Source organism: Chelon labrosus (assembly GCF_963514085.1).
Source record: "Chelon labrosus genome assembly, chromosome: 20".
NCBI classification, from domain to species: Eukaryota; Metazoa; Chordata; class Actinopteri; order Mugiliformes; family Mugilidae; genus Chelon; species Chelon labrosus.
The window spans coordinates 48,205-68,476 of record NC_140353.1 but is presented as its reverse complement, the minus strand read 5'-3'; the positions used below and the strand labels follow the sequence as shown (position 1 = coordinate 68,476).

General features: G+C 46.4%; 2 protein-coding genes across 3 annotated transcripts; one reads left to right on the top strand and one right to left on the bottom strand.

Moving 5' to 3' along the window:
* The first annotated feature begins 1,461 nt into the window (after nucleotides 1-1,461).
* Nucleotides 1,462-9,760, top strand: atg14 (autophagy related 14). The gene is made up of 11 exons (XM_084569029.1): nucleotides 1,462-1,956; nucleotides 2,454-2,516; nucleotides 2,590-2,632; nucleotides 2,792-2,873; nucleotides 2,947-3,184; nucleotides 4,140-4,369; nucleotides 4,560-4,677; nucleotides 4,756-4,846; nucleotides 8,311-8,396; nucleotides 8,483-8,657; nucleotides 8,801-9,760. Exons 1-11 carry the CDS (start codon nucleotides 1,679-1,681, stop codon nucleotides 8,921-8,923), a joined length of 1,527 nt encoding a protein of 508 aa, XP_084425155.1. The 5' UTR covers nucleotides 1,462-1,678; the 3' UTR covers nucleotides 8,924-9,760.
* Nucleotides 9,761-10,346: 586 nt separating this feature from the next.
* On the bottom strand, nucleotides 10,347-12,990 carry lgals3b (lectin, galactoside binding soluble 3b). Of its 2 annotated transcripts, none has more exons than XM_084569854.1 (7): nucleotides 12,928-12,990; nucleotides 12,458-12,479; nucleotides 11,861-11,933; nucleotides 11,420-11,769; nucleotides 11,229-11,317; nucleotides 10,820-10,988; nucleotides 10,347-10,727 (listed from the first exon to the last, which is right to left on the bottom strand). In XM_084569854.1, exons 2-7 carry the CDS (start codon nucleotides 12,461-12,463, stop codon nucleotides 10,569-10,571), a joined length of 846 nt encoding a protein of 281 aa, XP_084425980.1. In that variant the 5' UTR covers nucleotides 12,464-12,479; nucleotides 12,928-12,990; the 3' UTR covers nucleotides 10,347-10,568. The 2 variants fall into 2 exon arrangements, with proteins under 2 accessions (XP_084425980.1, XP_084425981.1); XM_084569855.1 differs by having other exon boundaries at nucleotides 10,589-10,727; nucleotides 10,809-10,988.
* Between the last annotated feature and the right edge of the window lie 7,282 nt (nucleotides 12,991-20,272).

Sequence of the window (20,272 nt, the reverse complement as noted above, 5' to 3'; positions counted from 1 at the left end):
TGCCAAGCATGTTTGTGTATACAAGGAATTTGCTTTGGTGTTGTTACGCATAAAATAAAATATAGAAACTATAGAACTTGCTCTCAGACATATAAAATATAAAAATACAAAAAAATACACAGTGTGTGTGTGTGTATATATATATATTCCACCAGAACATTTTCTGTGGGATGGTAGTGGGTTTGATGTGTTCATGGGGGGGGCGGGGGGGCTTGGCATTGTTCAGCAGACGGACTGCGGATGGAAAAAAACTGTTCACCATGTGAGTGGTCCTGGACTCGATGGATCGCAGCCGTCTGCCAGAGGAGAGTCTGTTAAATAGTCCGTGTCCAGGGTGAGAGGGATCAGACACAATCAGCTGCTTCAGAGTCCTGGAAGCGTTCAGCTGGTCTAGAGACGTCAGACTGCAGCCAATCACCTTCTCTGCAGAGAGTCTGCTCTTGTCCTCAGCAGAGGCTGCAGCAGACCAGGTGGTGATGGACTCAATGATGGCAGTGGACAAGTCAACCATCATTGTCTTTGGCAGGTTGAATTTCTTCAGCTGCTGCAGGAAGTACATCCTCTGCTGAGCTTTTTTAATTAGGGCGCTGATGTTCAGCTCTCATTGAGGTCCTGGGACATGATGGTGTCCAGGAAACGGAAGGAGTCCACAGTGTTGACTGTAGAGTCACTCAGGATGACGGGGAGGAGTGGGGCTGTGTTCTTCCTGTAGTCCACAATCATCTCCACTGTCTTGGAGGCTTTCAGCTCCAGGTTGTGGTGGCTGCACCAAGTCACCAAGCGGTCAATCTCCAATCTGTAGGCGCTCTCATCTCCACCTGAGATGAGCCTGATGAGGGTGGTGTCATCCTCAAACTTCAGGAGCTTGACAGACTCGTGACTGGAGGTGCAGCTGTTGGTGTACAGGGAGAAGAGCAGAGGAGAAAGGACACAGCCTTGAGGGGAACCCGTGCTGATGGTACGGGAGTCTGAGATGTGTTTCCCAGCCTCACATGCTGCCTCCTGTCAGACAGGAAGTCTGTGATCCACCTGCAGATGGAGTCAGGCACGGTCAGCTGGGAGAGTTTGTCCTGTAGTAGAGACGGGACGACTCTGAAATCCACAAACAGGACCCTGGCATATGATCTGGGGGAGTCCAGGTGCTGGAGGATGAGGTGGAGGGACAGGTTGACGGCGTCATCCACAGATCTGTTTGATCTGTAGGTGAACTGCAGGGGGTCCAGGAATGGGTCTGTTAAATAAATAAATAAAATAAAATGTGTTCAGAGAATAAATAAAATAAAATAATAAAACTAGTTTATATAATACATTAGAAATAAACACGTTTATAGTTTGGCCATCCAGAAAAGTTTTAAAGTGTTTATTGTGAAATATTTCCTTTAAAATCTTCAATTGTTGATTTTTAATGGTGACGTAGCAGCGTTTCTTTGGCTCCGCCCATGCGAGCGACGTCATTACATAAACAAACCTGTCACGTTCTCAGAAGGAACCGGAAGTAGCGGAGTCCTGGTCAAAACAACAACACCTGGTGTCGCCTGGAACATGTCAGCGACTCCTCCGGGAACATAACCGACAGACGAGCAGCATGGAGCCGTAGGAAGCTCCGCGTTCGGCCGATACTCCCCTTTAAGTATCCGGGTTAGCCTTAGCTTAGCCTAGCTTAGCCTAGCATAGCTCCATGGCGTCCTCAGCGGGACTTCCGCCGCTCGGCCCGGACCGTGCTGCTTCATCCTCCGGCCCTCAGTCCGGGGGCAGACCGCCTCTCCGTTCTCATCACCCCCATCCGGCTCCGTCCGGCCCGGGCTGTGTGATGGTGGAGTCGGTGGACGACGCGGAGGGCCTGTATGTGGCGGTGGAGCGGTGCCCGCTGTGCAGCACCTCCCGCCGCAGGCTGACCTGTGCTCGGTGCGTCCAGGCCGGAGACTTCGTGTACTTCGACGGCAGGAACACAGAAAGGTGAAGTTTTGAAGCTCTGAAGCTCTGAGGCTCTGAAGCTCTGAGGCTTTTACATTTAATTCGTTTCTGTTTCTGTTTCTGGAGCTGGTCCCCGAGATCAGCTTTAAACCTGAGACACAATACATTAGATACTTAACTACATTAAAATTATTTATTCTTTAAACCAGATGTTTCTGCTGCTACAAACAAAGTTTATTTATAATCTGACCAGTTAGCATTAGCAGCTAGCTTAACTTTAGCTGCTGAGTCAGTTAACAGGAGCTGTGGTGGCTAGCAGCTAACGGCTAGCAGCTAACGGCTAGCAGCTAACTGCTACAGGTGTCCTTGTAGTTTCCATGTCAGAGGGGGTGTTTCCCCAACTATGGTCCGGGGCCCACTGGGGGTCCATGAGCGGCCTGCAGGGGTCCAGCCAGCAGTAGAAGAACTGATCTCTGTGTGTGTGTGTGTGTGTGTGTGTGTGTGTGTGTGTGTGTGTGTGTGTGTGTGTGTGTGTCCAGATACTGTGAGAAGATGGAGAGACTGAAGAAGCTGCAGGAGGAGAAGGAGCAGCTGCAGCAGAGGTAAGTTCACACCAGCAAACATCTGAGGAGACGAAGCTTTGAACAACACACTCAGCCTCTTCTGTCCTCACAGCGTCCTCCGGGCCATGGACAGGAAGCTGCAGGCGGACGAGATGGTAAGTCCACATCTGTCTGTCCTTTCAAAATAAAACCAACTGTGTAAAAATCAAACAAAAAAACAGGTCTGCTCCGAGCGGTGTTGCATCGATAAGATCACCTTTATGTACAGACGTCATTTAAAGCCTGTGACTGAGTTGTTGTCTGATTTTTCTCAGAAATGGAAGATCATGTCGTGTAAGATGAAGATCGAGCAGCTGAAGGAGGCGGTGGCTTCGGCCAACGAGGAGGTGAAAAGCGGTGAGTGTCCAGGTTTAAACTCTTGACATTTGTGTCTTGGTCTCGTGTCTCATGACGTGTCCTCGTCCCACAGACAAGGAGCTACTGCTACGCTCTCAGGAGGAGGCTCAGCGGCTGCAGCGCCGGGCCGGACGCCACCAGGAGAAACGAGACAAGATCGAGCGACACAACCGGCGTCTGGGAGAACTCCTGGAGAAACGCAGCCGAGAACTGCAGAGCAGACTGAGCCAGCTGGCCGGGCTGAGGAGGGAACACATCCTGGAGCTCACCACCCACATCTTCCCCACGCAGGAGGAGAAGCAGGGCAGCAGGTCAGGAACCCGGGAACCCAGGGGTCGGGGGGAAGCAAGGGAGAACCCAGGGGTCGGGGGAAGCAAGGGAGAACTCAGGGGTCGAGGGAAGCAAGGGAGAACCCAGGGGTCGGGGGGAAGCAAGGGAGAACCCAGGGGTCGGGAGGAAGCAAGGGAGAACTCAGGGGTCGGGGGGAAGCAAGGGAGAACTCAGGGGTCGAGGGGAAGCCAGGGAGAACCCAGGGGTCGGGAGAAAGCAAGGGAGAACTCAGGGGTCGAGGGAAGCAAGGGAGAACCCAGGGGTCGGGAGGAAGCAAGGGAGAACTCAGGGGTCGAGGGAAGCAAGGGAGAACCCAGGGGTCGGGAGGAAGCAAGGGAGAACCCAGGGGTCGGGGGGAAGCAAGGGAGAACCCAGGGGTCGGGGGAAAGCCAGGGAGAACCCAGGGGTCGGGGGGAAGCAAGGGAGAACCCAGGGGTCGGGGGGAAGCCAGGGAGAACCCAGGGGTCGAGGCAAGGGAGAAGCCAGGGGTCGGGAGAAAGCCAGGGAGAACCCAGGGGTCGGGGGAAGCAAGGGAGAACCCAGAGGTCGGGGGAAGCAAGGGAGAACCCAGGGGTCGGGGGAAAGCCAGGGAGAACCCAGGGGTCGGGGGGAAGCCAGGGAGAACCCAGGGGTCGGGGGAAGCAAGGGGGAACCCAGGGGTCGGGAGGAAGCAAGGGAGAACCCAGGGGTCGGGGGAAGCAAGGGGGAACCCAGGGGTCGGGAGGAAGCAAGGGAGAACCCAGGGGTCGGGGGGAAGCAAGGGAGAACCCAGGGGTCGGGAGGAAGCAGATAACCAGGAACTTTTTAAAAACAACCTAATTAACAGAGATAACGAGGAACGAGTGTTCAGGTGTTTAAATCAAGGTGTTCTGTGATGTCACTTCCTGTGTCAGACCAGGTGGTCAGTCAGTCGGCATCTAATTGTTCCCCCCTCAGAGACCCAGCTGACATGGCGGCAGAGTGCGACCCCGCCCTGACCTCCAGCACGGTGAGCGAGCTGGCCGAGGCCCGGAGAACCACCTACCTGTCGGGTCGCTGGATCTGGGACGACCAGAATGGAGAGACCAGCATCAGCATCACGGGGCCGCCCGTCAGCCTGCCTAGCAACGGAGACTGCTCCGCCTACTACAGCTGGGTGGAGGAGAAGAGCACCAATCAGGGCCCAGGTCAGGAGCAGGGGGCGGGGCTTTCACACAGGTGGAAATGCAAAATGATGAACAGAGACTTAAAGTGGGAAAAGGTTTCATGGTAGACGCAGGATTTTATTGTTCACATTAAATCAGATTAGATTAAAAGGTTCAGGAATCGTTTTCAGATTAGTGACACGTGGTGACCTCTGACCTCCTGTCGCTCCAGAGCTGGACCACATTAACCCCGCCCACACCATCAGCGCCGCCCTCTGCTACGCCACGCAGCTCGTCACCATCCTGTCTCACATCCTGGACGTCAACCTGCCCAAGAAGCTCTGCAACAGGTCGGACGCCCCGACACTCTGACGTGTCCAGGTGTGTTGATGATGATCAGCTGATTGATTGTTGATCTTTTTTTTCAGTGAGTTCTGTGGAGAGAATCTGAGCAGATATCGTTTCACCAGAGCTCTGAGTAAACTCAACACCAACGTCCTGCACCTCTGCTTCTCCCAGGTAACACACTACACACAGTCACTACACACAATCACTGCACACAGTTACTACACACAATCACTGCACACAGTCACTACACACAGTCACTACACACAATCACTGCACACTGTTACTACACACAATCACTGCACACAGTCACTGCACACAGTTACTACACACAATCACTGCACACAGTCACTGCACACAGTCACTGCACACAGTCACGACACACAATCACTGCACACAATCACTACACACAGTTACTACACACAGTCACTACACACAGTTACTACACACAGTCACTACACACAGTCACTACACACAATCACTGCACACTGCACACAATCACTGCACACAGGTACTACACATAATCACTGCACACAGTTACTACACACAATCACTGCACACAGTCACTACACACAGTCACTACACACAGTTACTACACACAGTCACTACACACAGTCACTACACACAATCACTGCACACTGCACACAATCACTGCACACTGCACACAGGTACTACACATAATCACTGCACACAGTTACTACACACAATCACTGCACACAGTTACTGCACACAGTCACTGCACACTACACACAATCACTGCACATAATCACTGCACACAGTTACTGCACACTACACACAATCACTGCACATAATCACTGCACACAGTTACTGCACACAGTTACTACACTCAATCACTGCACACAGTCACTACACACAGTTACTGCACACAGTCACTGCACACAGTTACTACACACAATCACTGCACACAATCACTGCACACAGTCACTGCACACAGTCACTACACACAGTCACTGCACACAGTCACTACACACAGTCACTACACACAGTTACTGCACACAGTCACTGCACACAGTTACTACACACAATCACTGCACACAGTTACTGCACACAGTCACTGCACACTACACACAATCACTGCACATAATCACTGCACACAGTTACTGCACACTACACACAATCACTGCACATAATCACTGCACACAGTTACTGCACACAGTTACTACACTCAATCACTGCACACAGTCACTACACACAGTTACTGCACACAGTCACTGCACACAGTTACTACACACAATCACTGCACACAATCACTGCACACAGTCACTGCACACAGTCACTACACACAGTCACTGCACACAGTCACTACACACAGTCACTACACACAGTTACTGCACACAGTCACTACACACAGTTACTACACACAATCACTGCACACAGTTACTACACACAATCACTGCACACAGTTACTGCACACAATCACTGCACACAGTCACTACACACAGTTACTACACACAGTTACTACACACAAAAGCAACAAAAACTCAGACATGTATAAAACTAGCTTGTTTCATTTATTATGAACAGACTGAAAAACTAAAACCACCTCCTGTTCTAAAAGTAAAACTAGAATAAAACATCAGACAGATGCATTAGGAGGGTTCTCATACATTCATTCATGTTGTTCATACAGAGGAAAAGAAAAAGCTCAATTTGTTGTAGATAAACTGAGGGAGTCAGGTAGCAACTGGCAACTTTGGTAACTTCATTATTAGAAACTAACATTATTATAACTATTATTATTATATATGTTGTATTACATAGTAAAATGTAAACACTCTTACATTAACAATATTGTCAGACAAGTCCAATTCAGTCCAAGTCCAGTCTGATGTGTTTCCAGAGACGTACTCCAGCTCCACCAAACACCGTGGGCAGACAGTCTTTGTCCCGTCCACCACTCGTCCCATCACCGTTATGTTGCACCAGGAACCAAAGTGTTCCCACACTGGTGATTTAAATGAAGCTCCACACTTCTCTTAGTACATCTGTGATCCACAGCGTTACTTTTCTTCTTCGTCTGTTTTTCTTCTTCTGTAGGCTAATGACGTTAGCTGCAGCTTTTAGCTCATTACCTCCACCTGGACTGAAGTGAGGACTCCACTTTTTCTTTTATTTAATAAACTACTCACTCAGACGTATTCACCATGTGACTGCGTGCAACGAAGCGTGACGCCCGTACCGTGACACCGCGGGACGAATACAAATACCGTTACACCCCAACTACACACAATCACTACACACAATCACTGCACGCTTGAGTTTTGCATCAGTCCGTCTTTAAACTACTATTATAATGTGGATTTTGGATTTGGTGACAAACAGTAGCAGCCTGTGCAGTTCATCAGTTCATATGGAGGAATACTAAACTATACTATACTAAACTAAAGTATCAGCGAATACATGTAATTAATAGAAGACAGTTGACTTTTAATCTAACTTTGCTAAAGTTAAGCTGCTCTACACCTTCACCTCCAACCCAGAGACTGATTGGAGGGATGGAGGGAGGGATGGATGGATGGATGGATGGATGGAGTAGACAAATGGGTCCATTGATGGATGGATGGACGGACGGATGGATGGAGGGATGGATGGATGGATGGATGGAGTAGACAAATGGGTCCATTGATGGATGGATGGACGGACGGATGGATGGAGGGATGGATGGATGGAGGGATGGATGGATGGAGTAGACAGATGGGTCCATTGATGGATGGATGGATGGAGGGAGGGATGGATGGAGGGATGGATGGATGGATGGAGTAGACAGATGGGTCCATGGATGGATGGGTGGATGGACGGATGGATGGATGGATGGATGGATGGATGGACGGATGGATGGATGGATGGATGGATGGATGGAGGGATGGATGGAGGGATGGATGGATGGATGGAGTAGACAGATGGGTCCATTGATGGATGGATGGATGGATGGATGGACGGATGGATGGAGGGATGGATGGATGGATGGAGTAGACAGATGGGTCCATTGATGGATGGATGGATGGAGGGATGGAGGGAGTAGACAGATGGGTCCATGGATGGATGGATGGATGGACGGACGGATGGATGGAGGGATGGATGGATGGATGGAGTAGACAGATGGGTCCATTGATGGATGGATGGATGGAGGGATGGACGGATGGATGGAGTAGACAGATGGGTCCATGGATGGATGGATGGATGGAGGGATGGACGGATGGAGGGAGTAGACAAATGGGTCCATTGATGGATGGATGGATGGACGGACGGATGGATGGAGGGATGGATGGATGGAGGGATGGATGGAGGGATGGATGGAGGGATGGATGGATGGAGGGATGGATGGAGGGAGGGATGGATGGAGGGATGGAGGGAGTAGACAAATGGGTCCATTGATGGATGGATGGATGGAGGGATGGAGGGAGTAGACAAATGGGTCCATTGATGGATGGATGGATGGACGGACGGATGGATGGAGGGATGGATGGATGGAGGGATGGATGGATGGAGGGATGGATGGAGGGATGGATGGAGGGATGGATGGATGGAGGGATGGATGGAGGGAGGGATGGATGGAGGGATGGAGGGAGTAGACAAATGGGTCCATTGATGGATGGATGGATGTTTCCTGTTTGCAGCACGTTGACAGCGAGAAGCTCCACCCCCACCACACCCTCAGGAACATCATGTTCCTGGTTGCCCCCGACAACGACAGCCTGGGCAGGTGAGAGCACACACACACACATACACACACCTGTGTCTTCAGGCTGACCAATCAGAGAGCAGCTGCTGAGCGTGTGATGTGTTCAGGACCGGTCCATTTGAGGTCAGCGCTGATCTGGAGGAGTCGATGGAGTTTGTGGAGCCGGAGGCGTCTGGGCCGACCGAGGAGAGCGGGGACGAGACGGTGACGGACGAGGAGACAGACCTGGGGACAGACTGGGAGACGGTGCCGAGTCCCCGGTTCTGTGACATCCCCTCACAGGTGGGTTGTTGTGAGTTAACGTTATGTTCTGGGATTAACAAACAATTAACTGTCGATTAACTGTTAATTAACTGTTAATTAGATCAATGAGAAGAATCAACATTAATATGACACGGTCTAATCCCCCCCCCCATCCCCCCCAGCCCATGGATCTTTCCCAGAGTGCATTGCAGGTGTCCCAGCCGGCTGCTAACACTGGAGGGATGATCTCATCGGCCGCTGCTTCTGTCACTTCCTGGTTCAGAGCATACACCGGCCAGCGCTGACCCACCCACAGTTCAGAGGTCAGAGGTTAGCAGCACAAACAACAGACTCTGTTTGTCAGGTGACCTAAGCCCCGCCCCCTCTCATCACCTGATAGAACAAGAAGCTTCCTGAAGAGTTCATCTAGTTTAGTAATACACATCAAAGTTTAATCATGTGTGCGTCACCCGTCTGGCCCCGAGACCTCTTGGCCTCCACAGAATCCACGGGGCCCCCAGCCTCCACGGAACCTCCACAGACTCCACGGGCCCCCCAGCCTCCACAGACTCCCCGGAACCTCCACAGAATCCACGGGGCCCCCCAGCCTCCACGGAACCTCCACAGACTCCACGGGCCCCCCAGCCTCCACAGATTCCCCGGAGCCTCCACAGAATCCACGGAACCTCCACAGAATCCACGGGGCCCCCCAGCCTCCACAGACTCCATGGGGCCCCCCAGCCTCCCCAGAGCCTCCACAGAATCCACGGGGCCCCCCAGCCTCCACAGACTCCATGGGGCCCCCCAGCCTCCCCAGAGCCTCCACAGAATCCACGGGGCCCCCCAGCCTCCACAGACTCCCCAGAGCCTCCACAGACTCCACGGGGCCCCTCGGGGCCTCCAGAGTGGATGACATGTTTATTAAAAGTGTTCAGGATGAAGTCTCCGCCATCGTTCTCAAAGGGAACTTCCTGTTTTATTTTCAAACTGACCGATGAGGAGGAGCAGGGTTACCATGGAGACAACGGCGCCTGTTTACAAACTGAACTGAACCAGAACGTTTCAGTGTTGGAGGTGATTTGATGTGTTTGTGTTTTATTGCAATAAATCAGTTTCTCATGAACTGATGTTTATCAGTGTTATTGATCAGGTCTCTCAGCTGCAGTAGACGAGTAGAGGATCAGCTGATTATTGGTATTGGTTGATTATTGATCAGCACTGACGCTGGCTCATGATTTAACACGTGAGAGTTCATGTGACATCCTGAGCAGCTTTGTGTTCAGAGCTGCAGATTAGCGTGTTAGCTATGCCAGCTATGTTTGGTATGCAGTGACCACGCCTGGGTCCTGGTGTATAAATCTATACCGTGTATCCTGGAGGCTTATTCAAGGACCAGGTCCATGAGCACCTAAAACTTCAACCTGATCCCAGGAGCCTGACATGGCTGCTCTCACTCTGATGGCTCAAAGGCAGAGAACTACTTCTTTCTGTGTGTGTTCACATATTTATTTGGACAATGAAGCCACTTTGATAATTTGACTTGTTTCTGCTCTATATAAGGAAATACAGTAAAATGATTATATATCTAATTAATTAATATTAATATATCATTCCTGACTCAAACACAAATATGATAAACGTGTCTTTGGTATCTCAGGACCATTTCACAACAACACCGACGCCTTCTACTTGAAGGCAACACACCTTTAGAAAAAACATTTCACACACTGAAGAGGAAGAAGAACCTTTTAATTACGCGAGTCACCTGAGAACAAATATGTCAACGGTGCCGGTAAAATAGGATCTACTGTAGATCTACTGATGATCAGCGAAAACCACATACTAACGATTTTCTATTATAAGCAAGCACTTGTAAATCAGCTGGGAAGTAGATCCCCAGTAGACCCCCAGTAGACCCCCCCAGGGGACTGGTGGACCAGTTCTCTTGTCTCAAGGCAGAGTCTCCACGTGGACCTTGGACAGAGTGAGGTCGCAGTAGATGTTGAGTGTGTTGATGGATCTCAGGTCAGTGATCCGGTGTTTGTACTCCAGCAGGTGAGAGCTGTTGACGGCCACCTTGAACTCTCTGTTGGTGCACAGGATCTTCAGCTGCAACACAGAGTTAAAGGTTTAACACTTAAGTGGTGCATGCAAAGACGCTCCGACATCTTGGCTCCACCTCAAACTAACCTCAAACTAACCTCAAACGGCTGGCCCTGGACGAAGGGGAAGTTCTGCAGGTCTCTCTCCTCTTTGCCCCATTTCTTTCCGATGCAGCTGTTCCTGACGATCACCTTCCTGCCGCCCTCGTTGAAGCGAGGGTTGAAGTGGAACGCCAGATCACTGGAGGTCGACAGGTCCACTGTGATCCTGATCAACAACAGGTACCATTAGTCCTCATTAGTCCTGATCAGTCCTCTTTATTCTATATTATCATAGATTGTAATTTATATTATATTGAGTATTATAGAGTGTAAATAGAGGAGTAGAACAGTCTATAGTATAATATTGTAAAACAGTATAGAGTATATATAGTATTATATAGAGTATTTATATATATATATTTATATATATATAGTATCTCCTCATGTTCTAGTCTCAGTGACTGACTTCTCAGCGTTGGGTTTGATGGTTCCAACGATGGTGATCAGCAGTTTGTCAAAAACTCCACTCTGTAGATTGTGTTTGTACGGAACAGCCTGAAAACAAACAAGAAGACATCTGTTTACCACATCTGTCTGTCTGTCTGTCTGTCTCCGTCTGTCTCTGTCTGCCTGTCTGTCTGTCTCCATCTGTCTCACCAGACTCTGTTGTGGTGCAGTGGGGATGGTTGGTCCAGGTCCAGATGAAGGACTGGGCCATCCTCCAGGACCACTGGGTTGGGAGGGCCAGGTGGGCTGGCTGGGGTTCCCTCCAGGCCAAACACCTCCACCTCCACCTCCAGAGGGTTGACCTCCGGGCCAGGTGGGGTTTGCAGAAGGTTGACCTCCGGGCCAGGTGGGGTTGGCAGAGGGTTGACCTCCGGGCCAGGTGGGGTTTGCAGAAGGTTGACCTCCGGGCCAGGTGGGGTTTGCAGAAGGTTGACCTCCGGGCCAGGTGGGGTTGGCAGAGGGTTGACCTCCGGGCCAGGTGGGGTTGGCAGAGGGTTGACCTGGGTTTTCATTGTATCGATCAAATCAAACCTTCACACCCTTGGTATGAATAATAAATAGTGACGATGAAGAGGAATGAGACAGTTGTACCTGGCCAGGTAGGGTTGGGTCCTCCTGATTGGTTGTTGCCACCAGACGGCCAATCACCAAGAGCGTCTGAGAGCTGCAGAGAGACAGAGGGAGAAGACTGCAACTCATCTGTTGTCCACCAGGTGGTGCTGTCAACACACCTGCACAGAGCAAGGTGTGTGTGTTATTGTGTGTGTGTGTGTGCAGACGGAGGGTGTGTTCAGTGACGCTCTGTTCAGGAATGTTCTGTATGAACTTGTTGGTTTTCTGTTGAATCACATTTAATCCTCCTGACTCTGAGCTCCTTCTATCAGATGGATTGTTTTATTGTTTTAGTTTTGAGCTTAATTAATTATTACAGATTTTACTGATGGATTAAACCATCACAGGTTGATTTAGAGTCAACTAAACACTTTAACGTTTATGTGATTTATTGCCACTTTAAATCCAGCATGGCATTCTGGGTATTCCTCTCTCTGATGGACACCTTCCACAGATGTTCCTGATTAAACCCTGAAGACTTGGACAACGTCCAGTTGTCTTTGTCTCAGCCTCGGTAAACAAAGACAATAAATAATTTAATGTCCAAATGTAGAACAAGAATAAATAAAGACTTACATTCATGCTGCTGCTCCACGACCTGAAACACACAAACACACAAACACACACACAGCAGAGATAGAAAATGAACATCAACTGAACAGGAAAGACACAAAAACTGCATCATCATCACATCATCACATCCTCATGTGTGTATATGTTGTGTAGATGTTGTGTGGATGTTGTGTAGATGTGTGGTCGTGTAGATGTTGTGTGGATGTTGTGTGAGGGTTGCTGTCTCTCTGTGGGCGGAGCTAACTTTGTTATAACACATGATAAAAGGCAGCGAGGTCATGTGATCTACAGTCAACAGTTAATTGTTCATGGTCACAGTGTAAATAAAGCTTCATCGTCTGACTCACTAACTTCTTCTTCTTCTGTAACTGAGCGACGACAGGAAACAGAAAACTGAACCAGAACATTCACTCCCTCTGGAACCAGACTCTGGATTCAAGTCTAAAAGAAGAAGAAGAAGTAAAGTCACGTACCTGAGTTCACCTGAGAGCTGCAACAGACTGAGTCTGTGAGAAACCAGACGCTTTAAAGGCTGAGCCTCGCCCTGTTCACACAACTACACACTATTACACAACCAGACCACACCCACACCAACACACACATAGACACAACTACACAACCAGACCACACACACACTCACACACACATAGACACAACTACACAACCAGACCACACACACACTCACACACACATAGACACAACTACACAACCAGACCACACCCACACCAACACACACATAGACACAACTACACAACCAGACCACACCCACACTAACACACACATAGACACAACTACACAACCAGACCACACCCACACCAACACACACATAGACACAACTACACAACCAGACCACACCCACACTAACACACACATAGACACAACTACACAACCTGACCACACCCACACAGAAACACTTCTAGTTGAGTCTTTCAGTGTTTGTTCAAACTTCATTTTTGGTTTGACAACAGCTGCTTTTATTCTCTCTGGATTATTGATAGATTATTGATAGATTTTTATTTATTTTTTTTAATAATATCTTTATTGCTTTTTCTGACATGAACACAGACAACCAACAACATGGCCACAAAAACAAATCCCTGACTACACAATCACACATATAAGGAAATGCTCAGTCCCATTACATTACATTAGTTGACAGCGATGCAGCAAATACACATCTGTAAAGAAAGAACAGTAATACAAAAAGAAAGAAAAATAATAAGGAATAATTAAAAAATGATTAAAAGTAAATTCCCGACCTTATGACCCGAAAACCTCAGTTAACCAGTTTCCTTCATTGCCATCTATCATCCCTTTTAATACGATGGTTGTGAGTCTTTTACCTGCATATTTAAAGAAAGGGGTCCAAATCCTACAAAAATCATCCATCTTACATTTGAATCTGTATGTTAGGTATTCCATTGGTAGTAAGTCAAATATCACTTTGTGCCAGCCCCCAATTGTAGGTGGAGCATTATCAATCCATCTAAGCAATATATTTTTCCGAGCAGCAAATGTGAGAATACTGAGGAGCCTTCTTTGATGAGACCCTTTAATATGACGACTGGGCAAACCGAGAAGCAGGACCTGAGGGTCAGCATCAAGCTGGACATTAAAAATCAAATTAAGTTTGCTAACAATTTTACCCCAGTACTCCTCAACATGAGTACATGTCCATATACAGTGCCTATAGCTTCCCACTTCCACATGACATTTGGAACACATTTCAGACAGACTTGGGTTCATTCTGTGTCTGAGCTGTGGCGTGATCTGCAAGCGATGTAATATTCTAAACTGGGTCTCTCTGGTTCTGTTACATATGGAGAGCTCTCTAGCTAACCGCCATACTTCCAACCATGTATATTCATCTATTGTAAGATTGAAATCTGCGTTCCATTTGCGTTGAAGATATTCTAAGTTCATATTGCTGGCAGAGTTGAGCTCAGCATATCCCCGACCAAGAACTGCTTTCTTGCCTTTATCAAGAAGTAAACGTTCCATCATTGATGTCTGGCAGTCAAAGTCATGTCTGTTTTGATTCTGAATGAAGCTGCGGATTTGCAGATATCTGAAAAAGTGGTTACCAGGGAGACCATATTTCTGTCGGATTTGTTCAAATGTAAGCATCACTCCTTTGTCAAATATATGTCCCAGCGTTAAAATCCCCCTCTCCTCCCACATCTTAAATCCCATGTCAGAGTGGGCTGGGGCAAAATCTATGTTACCGTGTATCGGAGCTAGCGAGGACAATGTTTTAGAACGACCCTCTAACTTTCTTATCGCTTGCCAAGCTTGCAGATTTGTTGTAATTAAGATGTTATTGCCCCCAGCATTCCGAGTTTTCTTTGAGTCTAAGGCAAATAAAAGACTTGAGAGGCCATAGCCCGCATTCACCAATTCCAGATCTAGCCACACTGATTCCGGATCATTATTAATCCAGTCGGCTATGTATCGAAGTTGTGCAGCCAACTGATAGAGCCTAATATTTGGGACCGCTAAGCCTCCCTGCTCTACAGACATTTGCAACTTGGCCATACTTAGTCGAGGTTTCTTTCTGTTCCAAATAAATGAACTGATCCAGGCATTTACCCTTCTAATTGTTTTGTTATTAAATAAAATAGGGACCATTTGAAAGTGATAAAGAAGTCTTGGAAGAATATTCATTTTAAATAAAGCAATTCTTCCCATCATTGACAGTGGAAGAGATGTCCATCTGTCCAGGTCATCACATACATGCTTTAACAGAGGCTCAAAGTTGGCCTTGTACATTGCTTCTAATGATGGAGTGATGGAAATCCCAAGATAAGTAAAACCTGCGGGTGACCATTTAAATGGACAAGAGATGAGCCGAGATGAGTTGCCTAGCGGCATGACTTCAGACTTAGAAAAATTTATTTTATACCCTGAGAATTTACTAAATTGATTTATTATCTCCAAAACAGCTGGTATAGATTTTGTTGGGTTAGTTATAAAAAGCAATATATCATCAGCATATAAGGCTATTTTATGATTTTTCCCACCAACTGAGATTCCAGTGATATCTTGGCTATTTCTTATAGCTTCTGCAAGGGGCTCGATCGCCATAGCAAACAACAATGGGGATAAAGGGCATCCTTGCCTGGTTCCCCTGCCCAAAGCAAAGTAGGGTGAAAGCTGGCCATTGATCTGAACAGCAGCCAGCGGTCCCTAACCCAGCTGCTGAAAGCATCTCCAAGCCCAAAGGCGTTTAAGGTGGAGAAAAGAAAGTGCCATTCAGCCCTGTCGAAGGCTTTTTCAGCATCTAGACTTATCACCATACTGGACAACTTCTGCTGATGTGACAACTGAATTACATTTAACAACCTTCTCATATTGTTACAGGAGTTCCTGTCAGTAATGAACCCTGTCTGATCAGCGTTAATAATGGAGGGCAGAACTTTCTCAAGGCGCCGCGCTAGAATTTTAGATAATATTTTAAAATCAACATTTAGGAGACTAATAGGCCGAAATGAAGAACATTCGTTATTGATAGATTATTGATGATTATTGATGATTATTGATGGATTATTGATGATTATTGATAGATTATTGATGGATTATTGATAGAATATTGATGGATTATTGATGGATAATTGATAGATTATTGATAGGTTATTGATGGATAATTGATAGATTATTGATAGATTATTGATGGATAATTGATAGATTATTGATGGATTATTGATGATTATTGATGATTATTGATGGATTATTGATAGATTATTGATTGGTTATTGATGGATTATTGATGATTATTGATGATTATTGATGGATTATTGATAGATTATTGCTAGATTATTGATGGATTATTGATAGATTATTGATAGATTATTGATGGATTATTGATGGATTATTGATAGATTATTGATAGATTATTGATGGATTATTGATAGATTATTGATGATTATTGATGGATTATTGATACATTATTGATGATTATTGATGGATTATTGATAGATTATTGATGGATTATTGATAGATTATTGATAGATTATTGATGATTATTGATAGATTATTGATAGATTATTGATGGACTTCAAGATGGCATCCCACGAGGTGGACGTGAATTCTTTCTTCTATTTTGTGTTTTTTGTTTTTTCTGCAGTGTACAAATGTCATGCACTGTTAACATATAGCAGGCAGACAATACTGGACATCACCAACTCAAACACTCACTTTGAATTTACAGGCTTTATACCGAAGCTACAACTCATTGTTCACTCCCGCAGCCACCACCTGACCTCACCATGAAAGACTAAAAGCCCGTGCTAGCCGACCACCGTTACCCAGCATCCAGCTAGTCAACGTGTGATCCCTAGAGAACAAGCTTGACGAGCTAAGAGCCTGTATTACAAATCAGTGGGAAATAAGAGAGCGTTGTGCTCTAATTTTCACAGAGGCCTGGCTTTCCAACAAAGTCCTGTAATCTGCCATTCAGTTAGAGACTCACTCCCTACATCAAGGAAACTGGACTGCAGCCTCCGGTAAGGCTAAAGGTGGAGGTGTGTATTTGTTTGTCAACAACGCATGGTGTGGAGACATACGGACTGTTTACAAACACTGTTCACCAGGGGGGCATTGCACAAAACTAGGATAAGGGATTAACCCGGGATATGTTGGTTATCCTGGCTCAATTTATCCGTGATCCGGTTGCACAAAAGCGGGATAGGGAGCAGTATGATATGTTATGGTATAAGTTACCGTGGAGATTTATTCTGTGGAGCTAGCCTGCTCCAGACCAGGCTAAGTTCCAGGATCTATTTAATCTCATCCCTTATCTCAGTCAGCAGTCACCGCAAATGGAAACCAATAGTTATTCCACTGCCCACTACACATTGTTATCACATAGAATTACACCCACTGTTATTATTTAAACATTTGTGATCATTAATTTCAATCATTTTGGATAAATGATGATTTTAGATGATGTTGCAATCATTACATAATTTAGTTTCCCATAGGGCTATATATAAAATCACAGACTATTAGGGCCACAGAGCAAGCCAAAAAAAATATCAAATATTTAATACAATATATTATACAATAAAGTCAAATATTGTAACCCATTGTTTTAGGGGACAGTTGTTAAAATGAGGGCTGTGGAGCATTTCGCAGAATTGTACTTCAATATAGGCTTCACAAACAAGGACATACTTAATCTTTTGCCACAACAGCATCACATTGTCATAATTGTCAGGACTGTAAAAAGAATATGCATTTTTTCCACAGAAAGAACCAGGGTCATAAATTCATGGCTTTTTCTTCTTCCTCAGTGTGGCCCTAATACTCCGTGGTATAAAATACACATCCCATTTAAATATAAGCACACATCAAAGTGTAACATCATGTTCTTTTATTGAATAAGGATAAAACAAAACATGTAAACCATCAGCTCCTTTCAAAATTGAAGTCACACAGTGACTCTACAAGATGGAAAGCACAGAATAAAAGCATATTATACCACACAAGGAGAAATACACATTCAGAGGTCTGTATAATACACCCCACATGTCTGTACACTGAAATAAATGCAGGACAAATCCATACACATGAAATGAACAGACAAATGAATGGATGCAGTAGCCTCCCTGCAAGCTTGTACACACACAGTATACAACAAACACCAGAAGAGGCCAAATCAATATATAAGTAAGTATAGGCTAAGTGTATATACTCTTTTGATCCCGTGAGGGGAAATGTGGTCTCTGCATTTATCCCAATCCATGAATTAGTGAAACACACTCAGCACACAGTGAACACACAGTGAGGTGAAGCACACACTAATCCCGACGCAGTGAGCTGCCTGCAACAACAGCGGCGCTCGGGGAGCAGTGAGGGGTTAGGTGCCTTGCTCAAGGGCACTTCAGCCGCTTTCTACTGGTCGGGGTCCGAACCGGCAACCCTCGGTCACAAGTCGGAAGTTTTCAATTTCAAGATTTCAAGTAAATAAAAAGAAAAACACAAATTCCTCTGCCACTGCAGGATATATTGAACTGAAAAATGTGAAGCACGCATTTTAACTGAAATAATTTCGCACATATTGGTCCCTCACCAGCCGACCACCGGCGCCATCAGGGAAGATTGCAGGATTGTCCCAGTTCATGGCTGGTGGCACTCTGGGGGCCCTCTCCTTCCTCAGGCAGGCCACATTGTGGAGGACAGCACAAGCCACAGTAATGTCACATGCCCTCGAAAGGCTGACCCTTAACACTGAAAGCGTTCCTTAAGGAGGCCAAAGGTCATTTCGATTTTGGTCCTGGTTCTGGCATGGGCATGGTTGTAGGCCTGCTGTGCTCCCTGGGGGTCTGTGAACGGGGTCAGAAGAAAAGACTTGCAGTTTGATGGAGTTACATGTACACAATTGCACTCATCTGCAGCCCATTTCGATTAAAAATTCAACTGATTCATGATCAGAGTACAAGGAAACAAACCCCTTAATTCCACCCCTTATGAATACCTTACATTTGACCTTACAACCCTTCAATAATTAAGTAGTTTTTAAGTAGAAATGTGCATAGATTCATGTCGATTAAGGAGAAAAGAATCTGAAAATACTGAATTTACCCCTTACTTTTTCGATTTCCCCTTAATTTCCCCCCCTTAATCAAGGAATTCCTGAATTAAAATACAATTAAGATATACTTAAATCATCCTTAATTACCCCCTTAATCCCAACAAATAAAGGGCTGACTTGACACGTTAAATGCAGATTAAGGGGTCATACTTTAAAATGGCATTTAAGGTAAAATGAACGGCCTGTTTAACAAATTCAGGACCACTTAATTTAAATTAAGTGGTATTGGGATGTTTTCAGGGGTAATTTAAGGTGAATTTGAGTAGTCTACATTACGTTTCGTAAAAAAAACTGCGTTTTTGGAGATGTGAATAAACTATTTGGATTGTAGGCTAATTGTGATGTTTCAGCGGAGCGGTGAGTGTGTAATTGTGCACTACTTATGCATTCAGGTGGTCAGCAATACTTTGCCACGCGTTTTCTCTTTGTTTGATCACTGTGGCGGTGTTGCCTTTCTTCTTAATTATATGTTTCACCTCCTCGTAGGCCTCCATGAGGAGTTGCGCCTCCGACGGGGAAAAGTACGTCGCTCTATTTGCCATGGTGAATCAGTGAATCTGCGATCGGTGGCGGGGTCTATTTGAGGAAGCCGTGAGCGCGCACTTATCCAGGATAGGTTTCACCTGGCTTGATGAATCCGTGTCCGTTCATCCTGGCTTGGTCTTTGTGCAACCAATTAAGCCTTCACGCTCTTGTTTCAGATTCATTGAGCTCAGCTCAGTAACTTATCCTGGATGTCTTAATTCTACTTTTGTGCAATACCCCCCAGATGTGGAGTTTTTATTGCTGAAACGCCGCCCCTACTGTCTACAGAGGGAATTCAGTGCTGTGTTTTTGAACGCTGTTTATATTTTGCTGCAAGCCAGCACTTGGCAAGCCCCATGGCGTCATCAGCGCCCTAGAGACGGCTCATACTGATGCCGTTTTTATTGTGGCTGGCAACTTCAATCAGTGTGGACATTCCCACCTGCGAAAAAAAACACCTTGAATCATGTATACAGCGACATACTGGGCGGCACCCCCCATTCACTTCAGACAAAGACTCCCGTCACCAAACAGGTTAAACTCTGGACCTCGGAGACTGAGAGCACCTTGCAGGACTGTTTTGCTCGGACAGACTGGGATGTGTTTCAAGCTGCAGACACACTCGAGGACTCTTCTGTTAGCACACAGGACTATGCTGAGTATGTGACTGGGTACATCAGCACTTGTGTTAACAACATTGT

Coding starts and splice junctions, on each gene's coding strand:
- atg14 (XM_084569029.1), top strand. CDS start 1,679: ATGGCGTCCTCAGCGGGACTTCCGCCGCTCGGCCCGGACCGTGCTGCT. Junction 3,185..4,139: donor GAGGAGAAGCAGGGCAGCAG/GTCAGGAACCCG, acceptor TTCCCCCCTCAG/AGACCCAGCTGACATGGCGG. Junction 4,678..4,755: donor CCCAAGAAGCTCTGCAACAG/GTCGGACGCCCC, acceptor CTTTTTTTTCAG/TGAGTTCTGTGGAGAGAATC.
- lgals3b (XM_084569854.1), bottom strand. Junction 10,989..11,228: donor ATCAAACCCAACGCTGAGAA/GTCAGTCACTGA, acceptor GTTGTTGATCAG/GATCACAGTGGACCTGTCGA. Junction 10,728..10,819: donor TCCAGGGCCAGCCGTTTGAG/GTTAGTTTGAGG, acceptor TCTGTGTTGCAG/CTGAAGATCCTGTGCACCAA.